At 37.7% G+C, this 19,844-nt stretch overlaps 1 protein-coding gene across 2 annotated transcripts in view; it reads right to left on the reverse strand.

Moving 5' to 3' along the window:
- Positions 1–1,428: 1,428 nt before the first annotated feature.
- The window catches only part of LOC101855089 (uncharacterized protein C2orf42 homolog), a 22,761-nt gene continuing 4,345 nt past the window's right edge, over positions 1,429–19,844 (reverse strand). For both annotated transcript variants that reach the window (XM_005094213.3, XM_005094214.2), the window contains exons 2-9: positions 15,887–16,626; positions 14,971–15,109; positions 14,045–14,206; positions 11,774–11,983; positions 7,295–7,399; positions 5,853–6,061; positions 5,275–5,428; positions 1,429–4,155 (exon numbers count right to left, since the gene is read on the reverse strand). In XM_005094213.3, coding sequence (XP_005094270.1) covers positions 3,941–4,155; positions 5,275–5,428; positions 5,853–6,061; positions 7,295–7,399; positions 11,774–11,983; positions 14,045–14,206; positions 14,971–15,109; positions 15,887–16,626 — 1,934 coding nt within the window. In that variant the 3' untranslated portion in view covers positions 1,429–3,940. The remainder of the gene's footprint in view (positions 4,156–5,274; positions 5,429–5,852; positions 6,062–7,294; positions 7,400–11,773; positions 11,984–14,044; positions 14,207–14,970; positions 15,110–15,886; positions 16,627–19,844) is intronic.

The raw sequence follows: 19,844 nt of genomic DNA on the forward strand, positions 1-19,844 counted from the left end.
GTTTCCCATGCACCGCATCCAATTTTCCATATCCCATATCCCAACTTTAATTCTGTAAGCGTGCTTCGTTTTCTTTCATCTCATGAGTTGGAACGCCTGAAGCAGGCCAAAATATTAAATAATTTTTATACATAACTGTTGCCAATGTCCAAATCAGATGTGCTGTTCAAGCACAAGTTTTCAACAGTTTCATTTAATACTGTGTTATTCGGAATAAAGGTTTGGTCTCCATGAGATTTCTTTGATGTGTCCTCTTCGGAAACGAGTTTATTTTTTTACTTTCCCTAACTTACAATTCACCCAGCACGACTACAGGGGTCCAAAATATAATATTAAGATGTCACTTTGGTCAGAATCAAACTTTCGTGGTGGGTGCTCTGGAGTGGTTTGCTTCTTCTTTCCTATCAAACATATGTCGTCCATATCTCCCCTTCTTCTTTTTTATGTTTGTTACTCTCTTGTAACATCTCTAATCTTCTGGCGCTCATATGACCTTGTGCAGTTGCGAACAAATCCTCTACTAAAAAAACAAAACAAAAAAAACTTTCAGGTAAAAAATGAAACAATCTGACAAGACTGATATATATCAAAAACGCTCCCTCTCTCGAGAGGCAATGTGTCTCTCTTTACACAGCACCAGTCGTCGTATTTCAAGGACCCAGATGATGGGGAAACTTAGTTGTTTGATATAAGAAGAGACAAGAACAGTTTGAATCTGCAAGACATTATAAAAGATCGCGACATCAAGTCGTAAAGAAATTGTAAAGCAAGACTGCATTGTGTCGCCACAATACCTTCACTTCTTAAGTTGGACACAGAACTTTACTCTCATAGCAAGTAATGTCATTATTTGTCTGGTAATTCTGTAATTAATATGATGATGTCAACCAGGGACAACAAACCAGACTAACTACGACACTATAACCATCGTTGCGATATGAAATGACTGGATAGCAAACAACATGAGTTCGATCGGTGAACATCTTGCTGTTTAAATAATTAAATAAGGTTCCTCGTTTTGGTTTGTTCATTTTCAGTTTTCCTTTCTTCCTTCTCATCCACCTACTCAACTCCAACTCTTTCCTTTTTTTTTCCTTTTCGTTCTTTTTGTTATCTTTAATTAGACAATCTCAGTTCTCGTTCCATAGACTTAGTCTGTACCATTCTGTACCTCCTCTTCTCCCCCCCCTCAAACAAAGTTGTACATGTACACACACACACAAACACAGGCACTCACACAACCAAGCAATCAGCGATGAAACCAACCTCCCGTCGCCTAGTGACGCAGCCCATCGCACACTATGCGACAAAGCGAGCCCGCCACGACGCGGACAAAAGCCCAAAGAGCAAGTGCATTGTCTCGGTATTTACAATCTCTGTTATAAGTGCAGTAAAACTCTCCTAAAACTAAACTAAAACACTAAATCGTAGAGGATAAAAATGATGTGGATGTTTATTTTAACAATTTGAGAACTTTTGCATAAATGGTACCAAAAGAAAACCCCTGTAGAGAGAAAGTCATTCAATATGAAAAATCAAAAGTTATTTTAAAAAAAACAAAACGTTTGATCATGACCAAGATCTCACAAAACTGAAACACACAGTAGGAATTGACTCGGTAAGTTTTTATAAATTTATGCAATGCCAACACTATAGCTATAATCAAAGCTTGATTACCCATGACAAAAATCAACATCACTTTTTAGGTTGAGTATAAATTACTTGTTCATGTGATGTTCTGCCAGGAACTTCACAGAAGCTTACCTGTGACATATTATCGCCTCAGAACTATTTAGTCCAAAGTGTACTCAAGTAGAGTTTGAACAAATAGTTCTGAGTCCATGATATGTCCAAAATAAGAACCTGAGTGGTGTTGCATAAAAAAAATAAAATATATATACATAAAACTAAAACCTATTGGAAAAAGGAATGGGATCTGGACATGACTGTCAAACAGTACCAACCATGAGACAGATTGTGATCTTAGTCTAACATCAACATACAGAAATTAGGTTTACCGAAACAAATGTTCAAGCTTTGACCTCCATGAGTGAATAATCATAGAAAGACAAATCCTGTTTACAGAAAGTGCAGCATTGGAAACAAAACAATCAAGATGAAGAACAGTTAAGTTTATGCTGTGAAATTCCAAGTGGAATCACTCTTGCAATCATCATATCAAAATATAATAATTGTGTTGTTGCCACAACATGTTGCCATAATTCTTATTCCATTAGTGACACAAGTGGGTCATTGTCCTTTCACTTTCCCCCTTGCTATTTCTGTTATATTATTAATATTATTATTATGCTTTACTTCTTTCCAATGGAAAGCACATTCTCAAAGCACACCTCAAATCAGCACAACCAAATAACATAACACAAAAGTATGCTGCGGGTAGTTGGTGGGTGTCCTGGTAGATCCTACTACTCTTTCCTTCTAATTCTAATATTTCCTGTCTGTGAGTCTTACTTTTTCCCTGCACCTAATGACCATGATTGTGTCGATGCGCTTTTCTTTGTGCATGCAAACAAAAGTATGCCCTTTGTATTTGAGTATGTGACCGCAGTTTGTTCAATTGTTCCCAAAACGGGCTACAGAAGACTGCCATGGAAAAAGGGAACTCTGAATCAATTTCTCTGGTAAGTCTGGATGCAAGGCTATCACATACATCGCGAACCATGTAGGCCTATAGTGAATGGATTTTTATATCCCTAATTTTTTCTTGTACATGTATATTCTATGTATTCAAAACAATGTACAATACAAAATTCGTACACAATGAAAAGATTTCCATGCGATTATGTGCGCGCTAGGCTGTATAGTAAAGCTGGATAAAGCTTATAAACTGCCATGCTGTTTTGTAAGCTAGGAAAAGAGAAGCAGAAACAATTCACGTGCTGAAAAAAACATGGGAGTTCTATATTGATTACAAACCAGACTTTTGTTGGTATCGTGTGAGAGTTATTTTGGACATTTGTCTCTATGGAACTGTCTGTTTCATAGAGATCAGAACATCACGCTATCTCTACAACATTTAACTTGAGTCCCACTCTTATAGCTCCCTGGTATGTTCATGAATTATTGAGGAAACACTGTAAAATTATAATTAATAGTAAGCACAACCCCTACCCCCCATCCTAAATCAGGAATTGAAAATTTTGAAACAACAAAAACAGGAAAAGGGCTTACTGGACTTGGTCTGTACAAATCAATGACCACAAAATGCTTACTGCATTCCACAAGGTAACAGATGAAACAATGAAAACTATACAGAATAAGGAGTTGCATTTCTTTCTTCTATAGCGGTGGTGTAATGTAAGTATTAAGTTATTACTATATTGGCACTTCACATGTAAATGTCATTGCGTCTGTGGAAATGAGCAAGAGAGTATAAAAGAACATTATGATCAATGTATTTTTAAAAATTGCGTTCATTTTACGAGGTGATTCTTTATTTTTGCATTGACCATACCTGTGATCATGCAGTAGAAAAAGCCTCGAGCTTTAGTTTCAAAGGAAGCAGCTGGAGATTCCAAATCAAATAGTTATTACAATTATTAATAAAAGCCTATAAGCCTCACTTTAAAAAGGAGTTGCAGAAATCTACCTTCCAAGTACCACCCAGACCCTCTGCATTCTTAATAATGAAGGCACATGAACATCTAGTTATGAAAAGCTGAGGGCAGAATTAGTTTAGAAATCTGAAGTTGACATTCTGATGAACATGGGCAGGAAAGAAATTAAAAAAAAAAAGTGTAAAGGAGACAGGACAAAGGAGAAACAAATATTCCATTCTGTGTGAGGCATGGTCACATCTATCACATTTTTCTCTTGATCAGAGAGAGCAAATTTTTTAACAGGACGACAAAAGTAATATCACTAAGTGAAAAAGTAGGTGAAGGGAGACTGGGGAGCAGAACTACAGCTTCACTGTACACTAGCTTGGAATAATTTCCCGCAGCTGTATTGCTTGAGGGTGTAACGAGACATCTGAAGACGGGAGGGAGCTGGAGGTTCTGTTCTCAATCTGTCCATTTCTTTGGTGCCCATATTCAAACTTAATCCTGAGTTCTCCAATGTGACAACGAGGTAAAATGTCTGGTATCCATTCGATAATGAACGGCACTGGCTCCTTCTGGTCTGCTGTTGGTCCTGAAAATAATATGTGAAAAGACATTGTAATTTGGAAAATATCCTTCTCACGGTACTGATATGGTATAGTAGTATACAGTGGAGTCCACTTATATGAATCTAGAAATAACTAGAAGTCTGTTATAAAGACACTATTCTAAAACACCATTTTTTTCCTTCTTTATCTTTGTAAATTAAATACTGCTATAGCGCAATCGGAGAAACACGCGAGTCGGTTATAGCGGAATATTGCTGCTGCTGTGCACAGCGCACAGGCCAATTATATATAAAACCTCGCCACTTGAATAACTTGGTGATCTAGCAAAACAAAGAATAGCGAGCTCATGTGTGCCAACAATGAAGGCCGGAGGGAACGAGTGGGGGGGGGGGGGGTCATTTGCAGACAAACAGAACGCATCGCGTGATAGGCCAGCCTAGTCTAGATTATCTAGGCCTACAATGCTTCTCACTTCTCCGATGCGGGGATGGAGAGGTCACAGAGCTGTGATGGATGGAGCGAGTGTGAGACGTGTGCAAGCAGATGGAACGCACCACAGAATTTCTACTGACAGTGTCATGAACATGAAAGACAAAATTATTGCTCAAACTAAAAGTAAAACAATAACTTGAAAGGCTTAAGTAGACTATTCGGTGTGAGAGGTGTAAGAACTGTGGGAGGGCAAGAGGCAGTAACACTGAAAATCTGCCAGTCCAGAACAGAAAGCTACAATATTGTTCTAATTTACTATCACCCAACCAATGAAACGCTAACACTTTATTTCAATGACACTGCAAATGTTTAAAGACTCCGAAATGGACATTTATGGTTAACACGTTAAAATTTCGCTGAGACCAGAATGATAGGACAATCAGATTGAATATTCACTCCATTTTCACCAAGGTCAATACAGTCCATTTTATTCACAAAGCGAGGGGAAACTATTTGGACTTGATTATAAGTCCTGCCACTTTAAATGAGAACTCCTTAATTCAGAACATATTTTTTTGTCTCATTCTCAAACACCGTGATGATGAGCACATTCTATGGTACCATATATAGTAGTAGCGTCTTTTAAAGTGTAAAATGCCTTCACTTAGACAGTTGAAATCATATGAGGTAGCTAGCAAACAGATACTTACCAACTTTAAGGTATGTCTTCAGTTCAAAGGGCCGGATTGGCAAATGATTCTTTATCTTTGAAGCATCTCCATACACATCAGGACGAGGGGCTTCATAAGGATCATAAGTACCATCACGATTCTCAACAAAACTTCGAGATAAATCCAATGTTATCTGTGTGAGACAACAGAAAAGAAAAAGAAAAAATGAAAGAACAAGCAAGGTATCATCAACTGATGACCATGGGTCCAGTATTTAAAAAAAAAAGAAATGGCTTCAGTATTTTAAAAACATGAAATGGGAAAAATAAATTATTCCAATAGCGACCTGCATTTAAAAAGTAATCTCTAAACTAAAGAAAGGATATGACACCAAACTAAAGAAAACCATTTCTAGAACAATTAACAACTGACAACAGATGCCAGTTTTTAGAATCATTATTTCAAAGTCAGAAGTGAAAGAGCTAACAAGTCTAGATCTAGTCGTAGCAATATATATTTCCTCCACCAATGAAAAGCTTGCAGGATTTGACCAGCTATAACAAACAACTATACTATGCATAAATGTAATTAGAAAAACCAACTGTTGTGTCCCTTACATCCTGTGAGTCAAAGATCTGTTTGACTTGCATAATGTTGGTGATGTGCCATGTGTACTTGGTGAAGTTTCCCAGCGGAAGAGCCTCCTTTCGAACAAAGCTGGTAATGTAGTTAGGAAGCCTCTTTTTCCTTGTGCCTGTAGATATCCTCTGCTGGAGACAGTCAAAGAAGACTTGTGGAGCATGAAACACTAGAGGGTCTGGCGTACCTGTTGCAAAAACAAAGAGCAGAGAAATACAATGTTAAGAGACACAGTTAGATCAGCTGGGATGGAAAAAAGTACACAAAACAGACAAGACAAAGCGTTTGTGAAAACTGAAACATGGCTAAAATAAGAATTCAAAGCATCCACATAAAACGACTTCTTTTACAATTTTCTGCTTTATGACTACTGAATGCAGCTTAAAAACTCTGCAATATATAATAGAACAGCGCTATTACAGTCTTTATTTAATGGCACAGCTAAAATAATTTAAACAGACAACTACAAAAAAGCATGAACCACATTCAGATGGTTGAGATTTTCATGGACACAAAATAACTATACATAAACCTACCATGAAATATATTTCTATATGTGACTTCAATAAAGGGAAGGCTTGCTTTACAATAAAATAATATGTGAGGCAGCGTGGTGAAATCGGGCGCTCGTTAAAATAACGAAATAGGAGAAACATGCATTTTCCCTTCAGTATGGTAATTTTTTATTGAATTTTTGTTTTTTGGCTTATCACTACTGTCGTCCAATTAAGAACACATTTCTGGGTGGATTTTATTGAAAAACATTGACAAAAGGCCCCCAAAAATGTAAGTTTTCAGTTTCCACAGACTATCAAGATATGGAAATAACCCAACTTGGGCGGCCATTTTCTAGCTAATTCTAATTTTGAAACCAGGCGACCCCGCCTTCTTCAATCTCAAATACCTTGACTTCTATTCAAGATGGATGGACACTTTTTTCACTGATAGCAAGACAACTGAACAAGCTATAAGAAGATACCAATAACTCCATACGCCCAAAAACGGACGAGTGCCTGATTTCACAGCATTGTATGAACCTTTCTTCCCCTTTGCAGCTTTCAACTCAGTTGAAAATAGGTAATGTCTCCAGCATCAGCATGAAGACTACTTGTAGGAGAGCTGAATGAGATTGGCAAAAGAGAGTGAGACTAGAATAAAGAATAGACACAAATTAATATGGAATTAAGACATTTTATTATTCAAGACTCAAGGGCAGTTGATTACCTACCTCGACAAGTTCTTCAGTTTGTAAACCTGAATTCCAGCTGATAATTTTACATCAAAACAAAACCTGAGCTAGAAATCTATGAAACACAAATGAAGGCAACAAAGCTTGACAGAATGTAATCCACCAGCTCTCTCCTGTTATAGAGATGAAAACCCCACTTCTTTGAGATCATTATAAAAAATAATTGTTTACCAGAGAAGCCGTAATGCATAGTTTGGTTGATCCTCTCTGTGACACTGGCCAGCCACTGCTGGAAGCTGATGGAAGCTGTGTTCTCATCCACAGTGCTCTGGTAGGCTGGTAGAGGGAAAGATGAGATAAGACAAACATGATTGATCGTCTACAGAAAGAAAACGACAGAGCGTTTTTCCAGGCTTCTTAACAACATATACGGGATATATATATTAGGTACCCCAAACCCCCGCCTCTGCGCAGTTGAAAGCGTGCAGAAAGCTCGAAATTTGAACATTTTCAATCAACCATAACTCATCTCCTTTGACACTAATCTTCACCCCGTTTCGAATTAAGTCAGTTCAACTATTGTTTTAGCTAAAATCAAACTATTGTGGACAGCATGCAACGAGATATTGTATGGTAAACTATCTAAAAAGGTCACCAAAATGCTCTGGAATGCGTTTTCCGTGGCCATTTTAATGCCGACCGCTGCAACAAAAATCAAGGGTGCTTCATAAAATGCCTTCGCGCTAAGCGGCTATGACTGCTATCGTCATGAAACAAAAAGTGCAAGAACGAGCTTGGAATAAGCTTTCACACAGTACCTAGCGCTTGCAGCTAAAGTTAGTTGTTGACCCAGAAATGTCGGGAGTTTTGTAACCCTATTTTTAGAATGGAAAACTCCGAGTCTGACCAATGATTGATCGAAAGAACCCTGGACTACACAAAAGTAGAACATGTCAAGGGAATTGTGTGGAAAAATGACTACGATTGGTCCAACAGCCGTTTAGCGCTGTTTGTTTTTGTAAACACACATGCTTGTCCTCTCTCTGGCGACACGCTGGATTCAGCAATGGCGAAGAATTATTTACAAGCACCTATTTTCAATTATGCTCTATTCACGTACATAAGGGCATTTCAACGGCTGCATTGTGCTTTCAATCATGGATAATATGGATATTCTGGAGATGTGTGATAGGTTGATTTTGTTAATTAGATTTGTTATAGTGTTACATAGTTCTTCATAAAGTCATCAACCTTTGCCTGGCCTAGATTTACGGCTTGAAGCCGAGATCGCAAACATGGTAATGGGTGGTCTCATTCAGAGCATCCTGTAATTAAATCAGTAGCCAGTATTGTTGTAAATCTGGTTTGGATAGAAAGATAAGAAGATTAAATTTCTTGAAAATATGGTGAAATCTAAATCAATTAGTTTTTAGTAATTCAAAATTAGTATTATTTTCTGATCACGTGACCATTACTTTCTATCAATGATTCCGTAATGGTGACCTCTTTTTAAAGATCATAACAAGCTTGATGAACCCGTATGTGAAGGGGGTGCAGCCGGCATTTGTTCATTTGCGAATGAATATATCTCTTGCATATCGCGAATATCTGACAAAATCTTTGATGACTAATCCATTTAATTGTTTTCTTTTCCCGATATATATTTAGACTCATGAAACAAGTACCGGCACCAATTGAATTATTTTTATATATAACTTTTAGAGGCTGGTTTACTGCTGAAAATGGACTCTCCTACTCGAGGGCTTCATTCATCATAATTTGTGATTATCAAATAAGTCGGTGCCTTTAGAATTGCTAGATCTATTCCTGAATAGATCCAATTTTTTTAGACCAATGAGCCATGGGGAATTTGAACTTTGTTGCAGATCCAACTTGTGTCTCCTCCACCCTCTCCGCAATTATCTAGGCCCTTGATTTGAAAATGGGCTCTGCCTGGGCGGGAGCTTCTGCCCAATTTTTTTATTTTTGAAAAAAAAAATCGTTTTGAGACTTTAAAAAATGGGCTATGCCTGTGCTGGTGCTTCTTCCTAATAAAAAAAAAAAAAAAAAAGTAATTAGATTTGAAGAGTTTTTGTGTATCGTTGAATATTTACTTTATAAATACCTCATTTTATCATAGAAATGAATGCAGAAATGGATTCCTGGCCCAAAAACACATAAAAGTAAAGCTTTAGGGAGTCTTTCTTGTTGTTCTATAGAAGTTATAGATGATTTTGTTGAAATTATGCGGAATATTTTCTTATTTTTCCTCTTATCTAACCTCATATCAATGTAATGCTTCATGTTACCACAGAAATGATAACAGAAATGAATTCCTGGTCCAAAAGTACATTGGCATGGAAAGTATCATACATTTACCATGATTTTAGGTAATTTAATTCAGAAAAGTTTTCAGGCCATGTGTACCGTGTTGTGATTTTCTGTTTATAACGCAAAATTGGCAGATGTCCCATTTTTGAGGTTGCATAACTGATTAAATTAAAGTGCCAGAACTCTGAAAAAATTGGGCTATGAATTTGCATTACTATGAATATGTTCTGTAAGTGCCATTTCTTTTCAGCAATAACTTTCCATTTTATTGATGTCTGAAATCAGTCTTTTTAGCATTTTTGAATTAACATTATGCATCAAGGAGTAATTTTTTCCAATTTTAAGTTTCAGTATTGGCTTATTTAAACTCTGATTGTCCTAATCTTAGTATTTTGCATAGTTTATGCTGGCACCTGTTGAAACAAATGATAATACACACTTTATGTACCTCAATAAATTTTCTGTGAACTCACAAAATCATACTTTTTTACCTGAATTTAAAGTTGCCAAAAATGTACGATGTCCACGAATTTCAAATGCCTGTTATTAATTTAATTTATTGTCCAATTTCTATAATTCAAACAACAAAGTTCATGGTTTGAATAGTTTTTTATGATGCAAAAAACGTATGTTGGATCAAAGCACTTTGAAATTTTGGTTTGTGGTACCTGAAAGGTGATATATCTGTCTATAACTCTTGATCTCTGGAGGGGGTTTCCCACTTAACCAGAGCCCCCTTTTGGCATCTGAAAGTGACATTATGTCAATAAACCGGTCATTAAACAAAAGAAATTACCTTATTTTGATAGTTCTTCATCTAATGGAAGATCTCATAGTAAGAGAGCCATGTTTTTGGCATTTTCTGAAAATTAACATTTGACCATTATCAAATGGTTCACTCAATCAGTCATTTTAAAGTCAAAATCTACACTCATGGAGATTACTTCATTGTCTTTGTCAACAGATTGACCATCACAACGTCGTTTGGCTGAACTGAAGTTGTATGCTCCACTATCATACATGATGCAGGAGTAAAAAGTTTAAAAAAAAAATTTTTAAAAAGGAAAAAAACTTTTATTCGGAATTCATCCCTGTGGAGAAGTTGGGGTTAGAAGTACATTATTCTGAACACTTTCCGGACGCATCGCCGTGTGATAGGGTGCATCAGTATTGTTTCGTTTTAACATGATCCGTCATTTATAATTACTTTTTATTGTTTTTGAAAACTTGGAAAGGATTTAGGAAATGAAAACAACTAGTTTCACTTTGTCAAAGCCTCGGTTAGGCGAAAAACAGTGAATTAGTTCTTGTCGTCTTGCATCAACAAAACGATGTAACCAGACTCAGTGTAAATATCATAACTCAAAACAAAATTGGAATATTGCTTTCAAATAAAAAGCTGCACATTCAGAAATTTACGAATTATGCTCTTGGCCTGTATATGATACATGTTTGGTGAATGTAATTTTTTACGTCAAAATTTTTTTTTCTTATCGCCATCTTCATTTCGAACCCTTGTAATGCATACTTAAGTTCAAAATTAATCCTTGTTTCATGTTGGAATGTATTCCTCATTCAATTTCCTTCAATTTGATATATCATATGTTACGTTTTGAGTGATGGTTTTGCTTATGTAAAGTCATTTTGTACGCCACCTGTGTAGCCAACTCAAGCCACAAGTTATTAATTATGTCTAGACCCAAAAAAAACTACGTCCAGAAAGAGTTAAAGAAGACTAGGATTACAATCAAGAAGTAACTCCTATAAATGGGCAACATATCATTTACATGGGAAAAAGATAAACATCAAAGTCCATTGCACCAAGTAACCATTAAAAGCTTATCCTATTGTCAAGTTGGCCCTATTTTGTGCATTGCAAGTGCAGATTGCTCACATTTAATCCCCCCCTTTTACTGAAGCCAAAACATTTTATTTCACACCAAAACACTGACACAAATCTAAAAGAGCTGGCATCTCTTCAACTCATATTGTTCCACAAACTTAGAGCAAAGGGAATCCCAGTATGCCGGCAGTCAGGGACGAATTGTGAGCTTGAAAAATCCCGGAGCGCTGTGCACAATTTGTTACAGAAAAATCTTCAGCCTTTCTGTCAGGAGCAAAATGATGCCCCCTTAAACATGAACTGAAACAAATATACCAATTTCTGTTTTCCTATCTTTTGTTCCTAAAAAAAAATACAAAATCAAGAACAACACCCCCCCCTAAAAAAATATTTTAAAAAACCCCAACCAAAATCAAACAAACAAAAAATAACAACAACAACAAAAAAAAAAAAGGAATTTAGGGAAAAAATTCATGGAATGCTCATCTCAGAGTGAATTATTCAGGGCTACACCCGACCCCACAACACACACTCACAAAGCTTTTTCGGTGTGGATTTCTGTGTTTGCTGTTGTGCCGGTTGCTGTTGCGTCAACTGTTGCTGAGGCTGTTGCTGCTGCTGGATTTGGAACTGAGTTGTGTGTGAGGATTGCTTCACCGAGGTGCTCTGTAGTGTTGACAACACAGCCGTAGCTTGAGATGGCTGCTTCTGTTCCTGTAGAGTGAGGAGGGCACTACTGGCCTGGGCTGAAATTATAAAAGAGTGTTATGTTGACTATATTTTCAGTTGTTCTTTTTTTTAAGACAATTAACAAGGGACAATTCTTAAAGTGAAAAACACTGACAACGGAATTAACACACAAGTATAACAAACTTTATAAAAAATTACAACCAAATCTCTTTACACAGATACCACCTGGAGCATTTTCTAAATTCTAGGCATACTGGATCAGTAGACTCTACCGCATAACATATATATATATTTTCCCCTCTTCTAAACATGTTTATTTTTCCCCTGATCTTGCTAATATTGATCTAAAATCTAAATCTACATCTCATCTTTCTTACATCCATCTTAGCAGCTCTAAATTGAGAGTCAACTTTCTGAGATGATTGGTTTAAAAAAAATCTTGTTAGAATTTATCTGGTAATCTTTGTCATGTCATGTCAGTGCCATTATGCCTAAAATATCATACCACACTCTGTGAGTCATGAAATAGTCTTCACAGCTCTCAAATGCACTGAGTGCTCTGTTTTATCACCACTGTGAGGGTTTAATGGGTGAAAATAATTTCACGTTTCTATGGAGCGGAGGTGTTATTCTGATACCATCTTTTGTGTTCTATTTCTACAATTTTGTGGCGTCTAAAAAATGCAAAGAGAGTGACGGAAACCATCATGCTTTTTACTAGTGAAGGGCGTAAAGTGTGACAAATACACTTTACAGGGATGCCAAATGATTTTTGAAAAAAAACATGAAAATGAGCGGAGCATCACACCTCACTGTAAACGAACCTTGTAAAATCTTTAAATGAGCAAACAAAAACATTTCTTTTGCAAGTGTATGAAAAAAAACCAACGTAAAAAGCCAGAAAAACCGGAGAATTGGCATCCCTGACTTTAATGCATTTTTGGGGTAATCTTTTCGAGGCCAGAAACTAGACCTGCATGTGAGCCTCAACCAGATTGTCTGAAAATTTTGCGCAACCCCCCCCTCCCCAAAAGAGCTTTTGTAGGTGTCATAAGGAAGGACTTCTGAGTAACGAGCGACCACCCCAACAAACACAACAAAGAAGAGACCTAACTCTACCCCTACCCCTAGGCCTATCCCAACAAAGAACCTGCAACGAGCCTCATGTGAAAAGGCCAGCAAAATCCAAAATGAAATACATTTTTAAAATTAAAAAACCACACTCCAAAACAAACAAAGCTTACAATGAGCATAATGGCCTACATCTACATATTGCTAGATCTATAATAATAGGGTTTGATGCAATAACACAATAGGTTCTAGAATTGGAATATGAATCCTCCATATAGATCTAGTAAACTAAATAAATCTAGATCTAGATCTTGTAGAACAAGTGAATAGGATCTAGTAATAGGCCTTGAACTAGAAATCCGCATCCGATTCCGAACAGAGGGGCTCAGCTGAGTCTAGACTAGGTCTAGATATCTAGATTCTAAATAAATAAATAATTCACGCACCTGATGAACTGTTTTTTTACCAACATTAATATTACAGCACAACCTATGATAGGGTTTGACAAAATAGAATTGGAATATGAATCCTCCATTGAGGTCTATAATGATCTATATAAATCTAGACCTAGATTCTATTATCTAAGTGAGTCCGACTGGAATGAATCCAAACAATCTGAACAATTGAATTTGTCAACAAAACGAAATTCAAATTGGCTGCTCGAGCACGAAACTGAAAGTAGATAATTTAGGTCGTCGTTCTTTTTTCGTATTCGCATTTCTACTCAGGTTCCGACAATTATGTCAGAAACGCCGACGTCGGCATGAAAACGAAAGTGCCGAAAAGCCGACGGGAGAAAAGGGGGACGCTGGCAGTCGGCCAGGCCTTGTACTTCGCACATTGACTGATACAGGTGGGCCTAGCGATAGCATCGGCCGCCTCGCGGGTCGATTGTCGGATTTCAGACGATTGTCGGCAAACATGCAGGTCTAAGAAACTTCCTATACACGAATCATGAGTTTGTTCCTCATCGTGCCATCACAATTGATACTCATTTTTGCCTTAAGGCAACAGAGGGCACATGATGTCAAAGCACACAGACTGACCAACAGGATCCTCCTTCTTCACTTTTTTATCCGGCGTGACAACTAGCATGTCCTCCTCTGAGATGATGAACTCCATGGTGTCAGCGTCAGCCGGCACAGCTAGACTTTCCTCTATAGGCTGATACATGGTCAGTACCTGGCGGTCAGAGCCCATCAAGGTCACTGTGAGGGGAGAACAGTGGGACAAGTTTGTTAATCGCCAATGTCTGTACCATTTGGGATTTTAAACAAACCCGTACCTAATAATCATTGGGATAAATTGAATATAGGTATTACAGTACCCCCCCCCCCCCCCACACACACAAAAAGGGGGGGGGGGGGGGGGGGGGGGGGGGGGGGGTTGAACAAAACCTATCCAAAGGCTATGCAAGTTTTTATCTCCTTCTATTTACCCTTCTACTCTGCATCTAGTATTTAGCTTACCTTCTTACAGACATGAAAAATTTCAGCAAATAAATCCTTGTTACTGTTGCAGTTCAAAGGAAAACTGAAAAAAGTACATTTCTAGTACATGAAAAGTTATTCTGGGAATAGAGGTGAACACAGTTCCAGGCCATTGACCCTGTGAATGATCTCATCCCATTTATCTTGGGCAGTTTACAAGGGTACTTTGCTGAAACTCTTTTGAATAAAGGAACAGAAAACTTGCATGTTTACATGGAAGAATTAAATGCTTCAAGATGTGGACAACAGACCCGTATGTCATTAAGATTCTTGTCAAAAAGGTATGAGATGGATAAAATACTAAAAACGATATCTTCACACTTCTAAGAATCTACCAGTTGCATGCATACAAGCAGCACTCTTAATTCTGTTAGAATTTTCTTCATAAGGTTTTTGACACTCAAAGTAAAAAATAAAAATAAATACAATACATTAAGAAAAACTATTTTTTTAAAAGACAGAACAAATAAAGACGGGCTCACATGTCATCACAGGCTGGTCAGGGTTCATATATGGTGCAAACTCTTTACTCAACTTCTCATCACTGGCAAATGCACATATACACGCATAGAAATGGACACATCTCTTTGAGACGTCCTCCCTTGCATGTGAATTTCGCATCTGAGGAATGAAACATTTATTATAAAAAGTATGACATTTCTGAAACACAGAACTTGAACTTTACTCATTCAAGTTCAAGTTAACAATACTGCAGTCTGTTCACTGCATATATATGAAATTTATTGTTTGAATTTGAAGCTTGAAGTGCATGTGTTTGTGTTCCACGCAATTTACAGATTGCGCAGCGCGTTTTAACGATTCTATAATAATTGCGCGGCTATCTTAAGATTGGGCTGCATGTTTTAATGATAATTATAGGATCAGTAAAATTTGCAGCCCAAAGATTGCGCAGATCGGTAAATTGCGCGGAACACATGCAAAAGGACAGTGAGACAATTACCATGGAACACAGCTACTTTGTTGTGAAATATCTGCAAATGAAAACATTCCCACTTTTAACAGCTGAATGACTCCCACATAAATTTTTATATAGGTCAAACCAATGCTTAATACTGTCGGACTATCAGAAGTCTTAACAGAAGAATAAGACACAATTTGAAAAATTGCAAAAATTTTTAGCAAAACATTCACTGTTTATCTGCTAAACGTTGGCCAAGGAAATCAACTTTTATTCTAATATTAGCAAACAGTTACAACTCAGTGAACCGCCCAGTCTACAACTTTCAAAATATAATTTGCTCTTTTCAAGACGATTTAACTGTTGTCATTTTATAAGCCAGCTTCTGAGAACATAATATCTAAGCCCAATGGTAAAATACATTCACCGACTCAAGTGATTTGATTAATAAAGCAAAACCTTTCAAATTGCACACATACCTTGAATGTACGACATGAGCACTGAAATTTATAGTCTGGGTGCTGTCTATTCCTGATGGTTTCGAAAAAAGCACAATGCAAAAATCCAAGCGGTTGTTTCGAAGTGATTTTACATTTGACAACCATTATATTCTTAGTCACTCTCTGAACCACCGGTCCTGAGGTTTCTGTTGCAAGCAGCCATATGGACTGCTTCATCTCATTTGAGATCTGAAGATTGTTAAAGATTTCATTCTTGAGGGTGATCGGTTGTGCCTGCTGTGTGCAGTCTATGGCAGAGCGAACATGAACACAAGTTGGCGCTGTCCCCTTCAGTATACTGTTTGGATCAGGGGGAGCATTACGATTACAGCTCTCTACATAGCACATTGCTGCACCTGTCAACATACTATGGTCAACAACAGGAGCAGGATTGCCCTCCATATCTTGGATATATGGCAACTGAACAAAACCCCGATAGTCCGGACCTCTGTCCCTCAACCGCACAGAATACAGCTGGGATGTCGACTCTGTGATAATCTTCACCGATTCAGCACTGTGACCTTTCTTGCGCTCTCGTTCCTTGAACACAACATCACAGTCTTTGTTTTTACAGCTAATTCCTCTGGTACCATTGAATGTGCCACATTTTGGACATTTACGGACACCTCTTAGGGTTGGTTTGCCAAGGTCCCCAAATGGATGTTTACGCTTGTCAAGAATCGTACAAGATTCTGAGTTAGTAGCCATGGTAGATACACCTGAAATGGAAAATAAAATGGAATCACTTTCCTTTGTGTGGTCTGTTTGGTTGTTATTGGTTGTGGCAGGGGGTTAGGCCTAGCCTATTGTATTGTTTGGCTGAAAGTGTGAGAGTGAGTAAAGTGTGAGTCTCTGTTCAGTTGTATTGTTTGCAAGTTAAAAGCAGTCTGAGTTACTATTGGTGAGACTTTAGGTATAGGCCTAGGTGGAGAAAAGGCTAGTTGGAGCCTCAGTTTGTTTACTTGTGTGTAAAGTGTGAGATTCCTACGCATTGAGGCCCCAAAGCTGAGGAAAGGATCACAACACAGCGAGAAACAGGTTTGCTAACTCGAGCTGTAGTAGCAGGCAGACAGAAGTTTAGTAGTGTCGATCATTGTTTTATGTTCCAAGTAACAACACTTTGTGTATATGAACTCATAATATAATAAGACTGACGAATCCTGCTGTTAAATTAATTCAATAACTCTTTCACTGTATGTAATACTTCTGAGCACTTAAAATTTCGAAAATTTCCAAGACACTATAACAGAAAGGGGAAGGTCACAAGGGTGAAATATATACTGCACTATAAGCATAATTTCTCAAATTACTTTTTTGACAGTTGCCAAAAGAGTTTTTTAAATATCCTCTTTAAAAAATGTCAAAGTCAAGCGGTTTCATAAAGACTACGAATGACATGAGCACATGATTCTAGTACGTCACCAAGTGAAGACATTCTGCGATTTAAAATAGATACCAATGGAATTGCCAGAGCCACTACGCAATCTTGTGTTTCATGCTTCTCTCATCACCCACTGTACACGGGAAGTGAGGAAAAATAACTCGATATTGGGGGGGGGGTGCCTTAGCATATTAAATGCATTCTATGTGACATGTACACACAGGTGGCCTACTATGAATATGTGAAAAAAAGGAAAGGGGGAGAGTCAGCTAGGAGGAATGAAGAAACGACTTAAAATTTCCTTCCAAGATCTACTCCAATCTTTTGTGATGTTAAGGGGAACTTACCGGAGAATAAAGAGGGGGAAAAATAAGGAATTGAAATCCTTTCATGCTAACTGGAATTTTAGTAACAGCTTTGTGTTACACAAAGTCTGTACATACGTTTACAGTTGAGCTTGTCCAAGAAGAAAATCTTTCATCTTAGAAGGGGGAATTAAGGGGTTAGGGGAGGGGAGAATGCGCAAAGATAAAAGCTATGACTAGTGTGTGCATGTACAGAGGTAACAATGATTTGGGAAGCTTTTTTGTTGGCTGGCTGTACCATCAGGGTGGCAGACAGTGGTCAAATTTTACACCTCTCTTGCTCTGGCTACCTGTGAAAGATTCTGTGCCAGCTCGTCACTTCACCAATTTGAAGACAAGCAGCAGCAGTCCAATTTCACAGCCACACCACCCTCACCATCTAATCTTGATCGGTCAGGATTCACATAGAGGTTGATAAAAAGCTACCCTTCAGACCACACTCCTTCCTCCCCCTCTTCCCCACCTGCCAGAGCATGGTATAATGATTGTAAAGCTTTCAGCCAGTGGAACCAAACTTAGTTGAGAGTTTTGTTTACAAATGCGGCTCAGCAGCCAAAGCATTTTCTCCCTTTGACAGGTCAAAAACATTGTATCTATCAAAACAGCCGTACTTTGGAAGAGGTGGAGAAGAGCAAAACAACTAGTGCATCCCGATGAGATCACCTGTAATCACAATAGTAGCATAAAAGTCGTGAAAAAAATTTTTTTAAAAAAAATATATAGATTATGTTTCTGGTAAAATATTTTAGTACAGTAGTAAATACAGTTTACTCATTTGAGAAAATAAAATTACAGAAAACAAACAATTATTATATATATGTAAATCTGAGGTGGATCGAAGCTTAGGGAAAGTTAGGCTTACATTATTACCTGAACACATTGTCATTGAGAATAAAACGTTCCAATCTGGAAAATTGCAACGGTCCATAAATTTGGCATAATACAGTATGATTCATTGTTTCATTATAAATCAAAATAAGTAGGCTAACTCTATCATGTCCATTAATTAATCAATAACTTAGATACATATCTGAAAAAACAACAAAACAAAGTGACTATTCGGACTCGAGTCCGATTAGACAAATATTATTCAGACTCTGAATTGAGTCCAGCATGACGTCCCTTCCGACTTCCGACCTTTGTTCTTCAATATTTCCAGCATTTATCACACATTTTGTTATTATAATGATAACAATCGAGAAGTGAGCTTTAGTATCCAGTTACTAGATCTATCTAAACTGGCCCTCCATGCATCATTAGTATGCCCAGAACAACAAAATTGAGTTAACTTTGCTGGTTGACTTTGCTGGGGGCAAAGTTAATTATGTTGACCAATAAGATTGCGCGTAGCGATCACGCACTCCCAGTTTACTAGGGGAAGGTGTTGGGAAGAGGCCACGGCTGTCGATTTTGAGCGATGTGTCTTTAAAAAAAAAAAATTAATTAAAGAAAAACTATAACACAACAAAATGAAAAAAAAAACCCAAGTGGAAAGACAAATGGTGGCGGGAGTAATGATGATGCTGTAGTGGTGGTGGAAAGACCCTGAATTGTCGGTTACTGTGTACCTTTAGACACAGCCAATGGGCAATGAGAGTGCACAGTCATTTGACTTTTGACACAATTACACAGTCAGGTAATTCTAGCTCTAATTCTGTGGTTTTACGTAAAATCCCCCGGCGAGTTACATAAAATATGTAACCTCCTGACACTCACATACTCACTTAGAAGCTGAGTCCGAACCCCCCCCCGAAGTCTGCCCCCAAAAACCAAAACTAATAAATTAAACATAGGAGTGTATGTAGACCCGGTAACTGGGAACAAAGTCACGAAGTATACAGACCCGGTAACCGTGAATAAAGACATACAACATGTATTGTACAGACCCGGTAATGCTGATTTTATAATGAATCCTGGTTGAAGCCGCCGTCTGAATTCAGCCGCATAATATATTCGGTCAATTGCCAAAAGGTGCCACGGAAAAGTGGACATGGCCTTTCACTGGAAATTGGACAAGATCTTGGCCTAGCTTATCCATTGTTTCGTGAGCAGATGGCAGTGCAGCAAGGCTTTCTTTCAGTCCAAGATCAAGTTTATAGAGAGAGAGGAGTGAAAGAAAGAGAGAGAGAGAGAGTGAGAGACAGAGAAAGATGGGGGAGAAACAGAGAGAAAGAAAAAGAGTCAGATATGG

This window comes from Aplysia californica, unplaced genomic scaffold (assembly GCF_000002075.1).
Source record: "Aplysia californica isolate F4 #8 unplaced genomic scaffold, AplCal3.0 scaffold00078, whole genome shotgun sequence".
Classification (NCBI taxonomy): domain Eukaryota; kingdom Metazoa; phylum Mollusca; class Gastropoda; order Aplysiida; family Aplysiidae; genus Aplysia; species Aplysia californica.